Raw genomic sequence first — 11,362 nt, forward strand, 5'->3', positions numbered from 1 at the left:
CACCGTCCTCTTGGCTGTGTTGTTTCTGATGAGAAATCTTATGTCATCCTTATCTTTGTTTTTCTGGACATGTTTTTTCTTGGCTGCTTTTAATACTTTCTCTGTCACTGATCTTGAGTAGTGTGATTATTATACACATTGGTGTATATGTCTTCATGTTTCTTGTGCCTGGAAAAGTTTGATCCTTTTGGGTCTTGCTTTTAAGAACTGTTGAGAAGGGTCAAAATAATGTTTAGTCTAGGGCTAACTCCCTACTACTGATGCAAGACCCTTCTGTGTATTCTACCCAGTATCCTGTGAATCTTTGAGTTTCCCAGGAGGGAAGAGGCCCTGGCCCTGGCCCTGTGTGCATGCAGGGCACTGTTCTCTCTAATCCTTTTGGTTAGTTCTTTCCCAGACCTCAGGTGGTTTCCTCCCAAACATACGCAGATGGAGACCCTCTGCAAACCTCTGTAGTTCCCTCTCTGTGCAGCTCTTTCCTTTCTGTTACTCTGTGCTGCAAACTTTAGCTGCCTTGGTCTTCCTGGACTCTCAGTTCTGTCTTCTCAACTCAGAAAGTCCACTAGGTTCCTGCTGGGCTCCTCCTCCTGCTCTGTGGCCTGGGAACTCTCTGAAGACAGTGAACTGGGGCAGTTGGGGGGCTTATATTTACTTTTTGCCTCTCAGGGATCACTGTCCTTTGCTATTTGATGTCAAGTGTCTTATAAACATATATATATATATTTATATATATCTATATTTCGTTTTTTGGTTGTTGCAGGTGGAAGGGTAAATCTGGTCCCTATTCCGGGGATGGAATCTCCATCTTTATTTTCTTATTCCACATACTCTCAGGCCTGTTATCCTCTGCTCTTTGATGTTCTTTAAAACTCTGAGCTTTTCGACTACCTTACCTTTGCTCACAGTATTCTCTCTGCCTGATGTGCCCCTCTTCTCACGTCTACACTCTTACATCTTCCTTTAGACACAGGTCAGATGCCAATTTTTCCATGGAGTTTTCTCCAGGTCCTTCGGTTGACATTAATTTATTCTTACTTCTAATCTCTCACAGCGGTTTGTGCCTCTATTGCAGCATATTTCTCTTTGCCCTATATATTCATTCATCCATTTATTTATACATTAATTCAACAAACACTTCTGAGCATCTGTTACTATGTGCCGAAAAGCGCTGGGAGCAAATGAAGGACTGTTTCCTGCATTTAAGGAGCTTACGGTCTAGTGAGGTCAATGGATAAATGACTAACTATAATGAAATGATGTCATGGTTCATCCAGGTTGTGGGAAGCAGTAACCAGTTCCACCATGCATGGGCTGAGGGTGGTACAGTTAAGACTTCACAGACGAAATTATGTTTGTACTGAATCTTGAAAGATCACCAGGTACCCAGCAACCTAACGTATTCTAGAGCTCAAGTTCTTTAGTGGAGCAGTATGTAGATTGCGTTCCTCTCCCTTCCTTTCTTTTTTCTTCTTTCCTCTCCTACCCTCCTTCCTTTAATTCAGTGGTTCTCAGCCAGGGCAATTTTGTCCCCCTTCCCACCCCCGCACCCCACCAGGGATATTTGGCCACGTTGGAGATGACATTTTTGGTTGTCACAATTTGGAGATGCTACTGGCATCTAGTGAGTGGAGACCAGGAATGCTGCTTAACATCTTACAATGCATAGGACAGCACCTCCGCCCCCCACCTCCAACAAAGAATTATCCAGCTCAAAGTGTCAATAACGCTGAAGTTAAGAAACCTTAGGCACCTGTTGTGTCCTAAGTATTGTTCTAGATGCCAGGGGGATGTAGCAGGGAACAAGCTCAGAAGCTTACATTTTAGAAGGTGAGAGGTGAGACAACAATCAGAAAAATATACAGCATATCAAGTGGCGATAAGTGCTGTTCAGAAAAATGAGGCAGGGAAAGAAGGCAAGCAGTGTTGTGAGGGGTTACCGTTTTTGAATTGGGTGGTCAGGGAAGATACAACTGAAAAGATGACCTGAAATAGGTAAGAGTGAGCCATGTGGGTGTCTTGGGGAAGAGCATTATGGAGAGGGAACAGTGAGTGCAAAGGCTCTGAGGCAGCAGTGTGATAGGTGCTCTAGAAATAGCAAGGAGGTCAGTCTGCTTGGAATGGAGGGATCATAATGCTGAATCCAGCTCTGAGAAGGGATTTCCCTCCCCTCTGCTCTGTCCCATCATCTCTGCTTCAGGCAGGTGTTTCTGACTTGACTCTAGAATGGCCACACGTTCCACCTCATAGTTTAGATATGAGTGAGAAGAGGGAGGAGCAGGGTCTTTGTATTTCATGTTTCTTTGTCCTACGCAAGCGTTAGACCTCCTTTCATGATGAGACAATGAGCGGGTATTGCATCACAGCATCAGGCTGTGAACCAACAGATGCATTTCTGAGGAATGGGAGAAAGAAAGGAAAGACATCTCTTCCTCCCCCTCTTTCTCTCTTCCTCCCCCTCTTTCTCTCTTCGAATTAAAGAGGCAAGAGGGACTTCCCTGGCCGTCCAGTGGTTGAGACTCCACGCTCCCAATGCAGGGGGCCCGGGTTCAATCCCTGGTCAGGGCACTAGATCCTGTATGCTCAGCTAAGAGTTTGCATGCTGCAACTAAAAAGATCCCGCATGCCACAACTGCAGATCCCACACACAGCGGCAACTCAGACGTGGTGCAGCCAAATAAATAAATAAATACATAAATATTTTTTAAAACTTAAAAAATAAAGAGGCAAGAGACTGGTGTTGAATAGCATTTGGATCAAAAGTAGTGTACCATTTACAAAGCTGAGTACAGAGCTGGGCTCATAGAGAGGCTGATAACTTATTATTTTGGTTGAGTGAGTATTTTTGAAGGTCATTGCCCTTCACTGAAATATGTGATTCTTACATGAGTTCTAGCTGCTTTACATAATTCTCTCCTTTAGTCTTCCCAACAACCCTATGGGGTAGATACTATTATCTCTATTTTACAAATGAAGAATTTAACTAACTTGTCTATGGACTCATAGCTACTAAGTGGGGAAGGCTGGATTTGAGCCCAGGTTTGTCTAAATCCAAAAGCCATGCTTAACTACCACATTATTTTCTCAGTCATGAACTTTTCCTGTTACCTTTGTAAATCAAAGCACACTGAAACTTCATAAAATACTTTGGCAAGGAGTAACCATAAATTAAAAATAAATGATACTGCTTTCATAAGCTAAATCTTAGGTTTATTGAAATGACAAACCAAACAAACTAATGAAATTGGGGATAATATTATTTCTACAGAATCCTTATAAACCAAAGTGGGTAAAGATGAGGTACGGAGCATGGTATCTGAACACCAAGTTGTGGAAAAAGCAAAGAGCCGATGAACCTTTGGTCGACCCCGAGGTCTTACGTAAGGCTCAAGATGAGAATATTAAAAAGGAGCTATGGGAACAGGTATGTGTATATGCTGAGACTTGATCATCTGAGATGAAGGTTGTCACAGTGCAAATGCCGCCTCATATTGAAGTCAATTCACAAGACGGTGCAGTCGTGTGCTGGTAGGGGACACTATGATGACATGGCTGTCTTGCTGGGAACACATGAGCTTTGACAATTCTTGACTGAGTTCATTTGGAAGGTGAAATGGTCTTAAAGAACTGAATTACAATGATATAAACTTCTACATCCCAAATTTTAAATTCCAATAAATAAAAGGAAAAACCAAATGAATGCATGAATACCCCTAAGATGTTGGGACTGGATCAAATCTTTTTTGATTATCATGCCCTTTGGAGTTAAGATCTAAAATTTGTGGATATATATTGAGTAGGAAAACACTCCCGTTTCTTCCTCTACCGCTCTCAATTCTGGTCAGCAAATGTGTCGGGGTTTTTTCCCCACACCAAGCAATTCTCTAATTCCCTGACACCAGCTGGATGTCCTACAATTTTACTCAATTCTGATATCACCTACCTGGAGAGAGCATCAGATCCCACAGGTTAAGGGCTCAGTCCCACAAAACTGCCCCCACTGCAAATGCCAGTCTCAAGTCCAGGTTGTCACCTGTGCGTCTGGCTGACTGGCTATAAATCAAAGGTTCACACGACACCCTCCTTGAGTTTGATCATCTGCTAGAACAGCTCACAGAACTCAGGAAAACAGTTTACTTACAATCTAGTAAGATTACCAGTTTATTATAAAGAGGTACACTCAGGAGCAGCCAGATGGAAGAGATGCATAGGGTAAGGTATGTGGGGAGGGGCTTGGAGCTTCCTTGCCTTCTCCAGGTACCTTTACATGTTCACCGACCTGGAAGCTCTCCAAACCCCCTCCTTTGGGTTTGTATAGAGGCTTCATTACATTGGTGTAATTGAATACATCATTGGCCATTAGTGATTAATTCAACCTCCAGCTCCTCTCCCCTCCCTGGAGTTGGGGAGGTGGAGCTGAAAGTGCCAACCCTCTAATCACGTGGTTGGTTTCCCTGGCAACCAGCCCCCATCTTGTAGCTATCTAGGGGCTTTCCAAAAAACACTTCATTAAGATAAACTCCAATGTGGTTGAAAGGGGCTTGTTATGAATAAGGAAAGACTCTCACCATTGTGGCTCTCGTCACTTAGGAAATTCCAAGGGTTTTAAGGCCTCTGTGCCAGGAATGGGAAGAAGACCAGATATCTCTTATTATAAATCACAGTATCACAATTATTAATCTCAAATAGATTAGATTCCGGACATCCTAGGTCAATAATGATCTAATTGATAAAATGTGTTGCTTATCCTTGATACAAGGGTAAGAAAAAGAACAGAGAAAGGAGAGAAAGTTGGATATCTTTTGAAAGCCTTTGTATTCATCAACTTCTGAACGTTATTTACACACATATTCCTAAATGAGAAGGAAATCGTTTAAAATAACATACTTGATAAACGGCTAAGTGCTTTTAATTAGAACAAATATGAAATCAAGCTTCTGACAGCTGACCAGTTTTTTAAAGTGTGGACCCTCTTTTAGGAGGAGTTACTCGCAGACCTTCATGGAACAGTTGCCTTTAAGGATTTCGTTCTGAGCAGGGGCTGCAGGATGCCGAGTGTGAGTAAAGGGTCGGAAAGACCTCGGAAAGACCTGCTGAGGGGCTCACAGTTGTTGATGGGAAGGGGTCAGCACCCTGACAAAATCAAAATACTTCTTCTACAGGGACACACCGGGACTCAGCCCTGGGAGAAGGGGTGTGCTTTCCCCAGACAGGGGCCCACAGATGGGATTTGGCGTTCTGCTCTTTTCATTCTGCCTGTTTGGCTCCTGCTGTCAGAGGCGCTATCTCCCTGCTGACTCACCTTCCTTGGGTTTGGCCTTAATGGGGCCAAAGTGAAAGGGATCCACGTGCAGGGCGTGAGCCTGCTACCAAAACAATGAATTCTCCAGGAAGTGTCAAGTCTCCTTCACTTTCTACTTCTAAGGAGCCGGGCTGGGGTCAGGACGAAGTGGAGCTGGGAGTCACAGGACTATTATTGTGCTATCTGTGGGGTCCATGAGGACGCAGACTAGGGCAAAAGGTCACTTCCCGGCAGCCCTGCAGCCTCTTCTGTCTTTTTCCCACTTTGTCTTTCCCTCTCCCTGAGCTTGTGCTGCTGGCCCCCCCGCCTCCCACGTGGAGGGCTCCCCCGGGAGGCCACAGATAACAAGAGTGGGGTGGGAGGCTGGCAGAGCGGACCGTTTAGCAGGAGGGCCTGCAGCCTGGAGATCTGTCCCCAGACCAGCCCTGCCACCATGGCAGGAAGCCAGCTGGGCCTGGGGCCCAAGTCGTGGCTGATAAGTTCTGTGTTTGTCCAGCGTCCCCTGTGCTCACGGCCCGTGAAGTCCTTAGGAGGACATGCAGCCAAGATGGTAGAAGTCCCTGGAACTAGGATACTGGATTTCTTTTTTTCCAAGAGCGATAGAACTAACAACAGCTTACACTTACTGGCAAATAGATATATTGACCAATCTCAGATCCAGACTTGTTCAAACTTAAATCAGGCGATGTGAAGGGAAAGTCTAGAGTATGATAATAGACTAATGGGCTAGAAGATTCCATTATAGAACTAGGATGAAATCTCTCCAATAGCTTTGGGCATCAACAATGGGCCTACATAAGTATATTTTATATACTTAGCTATAAGTATATATCTTATATATAAGATACTTATATATAAGTAAGATATAGTTAATATACTTACACACATTTTTGTACTTATGTATTTATGTAACTGCCTCATCTGCATATATGGCCTACATAAGTATATTTTATATATGCTTATATATTTTATATAACATAATTGTATATATGATTATATATTTATATAATACACACAAAATTATACTTAAGCATAAATATAATTGTGATATATATGTGTATATACAGACACACACATATACACACACACACACACACACACACATATATATTCTTGCCAAGGAGATATATGTATATACATATATATCCCTATTTGCTCTTGACATTATAGTGACTCATAGTTTTTTCTTTAGTGGCAAAAGAGGTTTTTTTATTCATTTTGATTTGTCCCCTGTTGGTTTAATCCATTCTGTTGCTGAACATTTAGTTCAGTTTTGGGCAAAAGGAAGCATGCCTGACTCACTGGTTACTCTTTTAGCTGCATCAACTAAAGAGAGGTGATGCCCCTGGCTATGGCTGAGTCCCCTGAGAACACCTGTCACTCAAAACCCTGGAATATTTTCTCCCTTTATTCTTACATCCTATATCCTCTATTTTATCAATAGGATTTCAACTAAGAGAGAGGGGGGAATCTATGATGGTAAATTATCTATCTATCTATACATAAAATCATTACTTATTTAAATTTATATGTGAGCATTCATTCTCTTTTTACTCCCTTAAATGTCTATGTACACCTTGTATACATACATGTTTATGTATGTTACATGAGCATACATACTTACATACACATTCCAGTATCTGCTGCTGGATTAACTGCTCTGTGCGTTACCTACAGCTTCATTCCCTCGGCTACACAGAAGTCCCAGGCCTTTAATAGCAGAGATGACCAGCACAAGGCTGTGCTGAGCTGGGCCGGGCTGGACTTGGCCACAGAAAAAGCGTGAATTATATCTAGATATTTCTGATGGGGTGCAACTACCTTCCAAAGTCCACCATCTCGCATGGTCTAATCATCGACATCAGATTTTGGGTCCTATCAGGATATACATCAGAGCGTGAGATTGTGAATTCGGGTATGGTAGTGGTTGTGACTAGACTGTACAATTTTCGTTTGCCAATTTAAAGGAGTTTCCCTCATTTTTTTTTTTTTTTTTTTTAGTTCCTTGCGAAGATGTATATGAGGAAGGAATGTAAATGTGAGTGTAACAAGACTTCTGTAAAATAACTCAAGCATGGAAGAATCTTGGGAAGATGATTAGACAGATTTCATTTACTATATACTTGGCTATTTCTCTCTCTCTTTAAACATTAAACAAAATTTATAATGAATGTCCCACCATAGCTGTACAATTTTGACTTGGTAACATCCATAAAATTTATAACTGATACTTGCAAACATTTCAGAATAGTCTTCTGCTTCAGTTAATCAATATTTTATATATTTTATCAACCATGAGATCAATTTCATATTTGGTATTCTAACATTTTGGTAGCATTGTCAATATTACATAGTTATATCAACTATTTGTAAAAATAAATAAAACCATAAAAAAGCAGAATTGCTCTATTTCATTTTCCCAGAGTATTATTTTCCCTGGTTTTGAGTGAATAGCTCCTTTACTCTTTCTTTACAATATAATTTTCTTTCATTTTGAATTAAGCTTACTGAGGGTTTTTTGGCATGTTAATCTTGATAATAAATGTGTACCTATAATATAAGGTCATGGGTCATAAAGTTTAATGGAAACTCAAGATGACATATTTTTACATTAAATTTTAAAAAATTATTTTATTTAACATGTTAATGCTCATGTTAGGAAAATTAGAAAATATAGACTAACAAAAAGAACGTAGAAAATACAAATACTTCCTATAGAGTCAGCAGTAACCACTCTTTACTCATTGGAATGCATCCTTCCAGATCTTTCCCTCTGAAATACACTCTGGATAATTTAATCAAAAGGAATTTATTAAAAGGATATTGGATCCCATAGTTTTATCAGTTATAGTATTTGTCTTCAAATACAGATTCTCTGGGTGATGGATGACCTTTCACCCTCTGGGTCTGTCATGATCCCATTTCAATAATCTGTAGGCTGTAAGTGAGTCTTTACTATACACTCTATGCATCTGGACACATTTGGGAGATGGAGTACATGACAGAAGCAATGAACCCATAGTGTCAGCCCCCTGCTGTGAAATGGGTTTCAGTGTTGAGTGGGATACCATGGTGGTGAATGAGCATGCAGGAAGTGTAGGAATGTTGGTGTGGGCAGAAGTTTGTTAAGCAGGAAAGCAAATCCAATTGCAGAATAGGTTGCTATTCTAGTCAGGCCACTTTCCTCAGACTCCCTTGGTGTTTCAACTTGTCATACATGCCCATGTGGTAGCCCATGGGAGCCCCAAAGCCTGTGAGCCCAGAGGAGGCATCCAGTTCTACCAGGCAAGCTGGGGCAGGATTCTGACATTCAAGTGCTGAGCCAAGATGGTGTTGGTGGTGGTCTGGACAGAATTCATTTTTTTTCCCTGGACACATTGTTCCTGGCTTTGTTACATTCAAGCCTAATTCATATCAGGGACTCAAGTTTGGTTTTAATTACTGGACAATTATTCCACAGAAGCAGTAGCCAGGTCAGCCTTCGTGAGGGGAAATCCAAGTTGCTGAACCCACGTGGAGCCTGCATTTCTGCCTCCATGCCCACTTTGCTCATGAGATCACTGGGCAACATTGGAACTTCTGGAGAAAGAAGCGGGCTGGCATGCAGAGGATAGGTCAAACTTTTCACCTGATTATTGAGCGCTTCCTCTACAATGGAGGTCTTTTGGTGGGTATTCACAAAGAACCAAATACTCTCATACTCTGGATCCACTCTGAGCGATCCCCTGTATACCTCTTCTCCCAAATCTCTTTGTCACTATCCCTGCATTCTTGATCCTTCCAAGTCTCTGGCTACTAAGCTAAGCCATCAGCTGCTGACCATTAGTTGGTGGCATGCACCTCAGCCCATTTCTCCTTTCAGACAAAGTGGTCAACAGGATGAAATGCTTACATTTCTGTCTACTGGAAAACTCCCCTTCCCGGCTGTTCTTCAGGGCCACCCTTGAGTTGGGCTACAGTGCTGTGGCAGTCCACTTGTGGCTGCTGCCGTCATATAGTGGAGGTTGTCTGTTTCGTCACCTGGACTTAGAGAATGTCCCCAGGTCAGATGTGTAGGCTGAGGAAGATGGCAGTGTGGTAGGAGCGGGCACACCATGCAATTTGTTCTGTCTTCAATTCCTGGTCAAGCCCAGTCCTAAATAGAAAACTTTCACTTGATTACGAGAAGCAAAATAATTTGGTAATTACATGTGTGGACTTTGGAGCCGGAGGGCCTGGATTCAAACCAAGCTCTGCTACTTATTAGCTATATGACTATGGGGCAAGTTGCTTGTCCTCTCTCTGCTTCAGTTTTCTCATCTAAAGTAGGGATAGCAGCAATAATAACAGTACTATCTCCCAGAATTGTGGTGGGGATTAAAGGGAATGTTACCGGTAAAGTGCTTAGAACACAGCCTGGCACTGTGCACACACACTAAATGTTAGCCGACTTTATGGCTTAGTGGATCAGGTGACCTTGGTTGACGATGGGCACCAGTCGCTTGGTTACCTAAGGTCTCATGATCAGGCTACCGTATTAACTGGTGCCAAGCAACAAACGGAGACTGGTTTCTCTAAAGGTGAACAGTTACATGCCACAGAGCTCCTGGCTCAGCTGCAAAGCCCTGGGGGCCTATGCTCTGATTCACCTTTCTGGACATGCCAAAGCTCCATTCAGCAGCTCTCTGTGCCACAGGTGCTTCGAGCATGCTGGATTCATTGGATCAGAGGGCAGAGATTTCTGGACCAGCTGAAAGTCTTCTCTTGCTTCAGGCTGCCCTCAAAGCCGGCAACCTCTCAGATTACTAAAGAAATGAGCTGAAACAGCACATCTAAATCTGGCCTCCAAAATCCAAGGAGAAGTGCAAGTAGCACATCATTATGTATTATTTCCAACACCCAGATATAATAGATGTAAATAACCTCAAGAGCATAGATACTAACAAAAAGGTGTTAAAAACCAGGAAGAGATGAGGTTTTGAGTTTTGTTACCTTTGGTTTTAATATAATTTATGTTAATTGTAAGTCTATTTAAGTTTTAATAATGACTGTGTTTACCAACCAACTTGCTAAATTCCTGAAAATGTAACAGTTGGCTTTTGTGAGCTAGGATAAACTGCCTCTAGCACATGGGTAGCATTCAAGGCAGTGAGGGATGTTAGGGGTGAAGAATAAAGAGAGTTGGCTACCCCAGCCTCCTGCCAGCCTATTTCCACAAAGGTCGTTACAGAGTCTTCGCGCAAAGTGGGAAAATCCTCACCACAGAGCGGAAGGGAGAATTTCTCTGACAAGGAAGGCTGCAGCAGTTTGGGTCTGGCAAGGAGCAAATGGCAAAATGGCATTAGATGTTCGAGAGGTTTACTGGGGTGGGAGTAGCAGAACATACGGAGAGCCTTTAGATTCTGATGCATGTGTGATCCCTGTGGAAGGACAGAGGGAGGAAAAGAAGATTTGGTCTTGAACTGCAGCACAGTTCAAATGAAGGTTTGGCCAGGCCAATGGGGAGACCTCAAGTCAAGGTCGCCAAGAGGAGGAATCTCACATTTTGCTAAAATGGGCCTGCCTTGGCACTTCTGCATGCTCTGTCATTGGCTGGGAGCAGCCCAAGGGAGTATGGCCTCAGTGAGAGGGCGAAAGGTCCAGAGGGGTAGCAGCTGGGTCCATCAGTCATTTGTGCTCCTTGCAACAGGAGATCTGAGCAGCATATTTTCATAGGGTTGGGAGTTTAGGGAACTTGAAGCCATCTGAACATTCCCATATGTTCACAGTTCAGCATTCAGGGTCTTACTCTTTCCCAATCTATACTCTGTCTTCACCTACGAGATCTTACAGAGCTGTGAATTCAAATGATATTTTAATTCAGCAAATTAAAGGATCATTTTTTTTTCTTTTTCTTTCTCAGTTCAATAGCTGCAAGACATGAGATTACTTTAGACAATCCCAAGGACTGCCTAATTTGGGAGGTTTGTGTTTGTTTAAAAAAAGTCCACAAATTATTTGATACACCTGTCTTCAAAATGCAGTGTCTAACCCCTTTTCCCTTGAATGTGGGCTGTACCTAGACTTGATTTTAAGGAACAGAAT

At 42.4% G+C, this 11,362-nt stretch overlaps 1 protein-coding gene across 2 annotated transcripts in view; it reads left to right on the top strand.

Moving 5' to 3' along the window:
• FAM47E (family with sequence similarity 47 member E) overlaps positions 1 to 7,366 on the top strand; it is a 47,054-nt gene extending 39,688 nt beyond the window's left edge. For both annotated transcript variants that reach the window (XM_061191500.1, XM_061191502.1), the window contains 3 exons: positions 3,266 to 3,421; positions 4,977 to 5,054; positions 7,301 to 7,366. In XM_061191500.1, the coding sequence (XP_061047483.1) occupies positions 3,266 to 3,421; positions 4,977 to 5,054; positions 7,301 to 7,366 (300 nt within the window). The remainder of the gene's footprint in view (positions 1 to 3,265; positions 3,422 to 4,976; positions 5,055 to 7,300) is intronic.
• Positions 7,367 to 11,362: the final 3,996 nt, after the last annotated feature.

The sequence above is a fragment of the Eubalaena glacialis genome, chromosome 5, assembly GCF_028564815.1.
Source record: "Eubalaena glacialis isolate mEubGla1 chromosome 5, mEubGla1.1.hap2.+ XY, whole genome shotgun sequence".
NCBI classification, from domain to species: Eukaryota; Metazoa; Chordata; class Mammalia; order Artiodactyla; family Balaenidae; genus Eubalaena; species Eubalaena glacialis.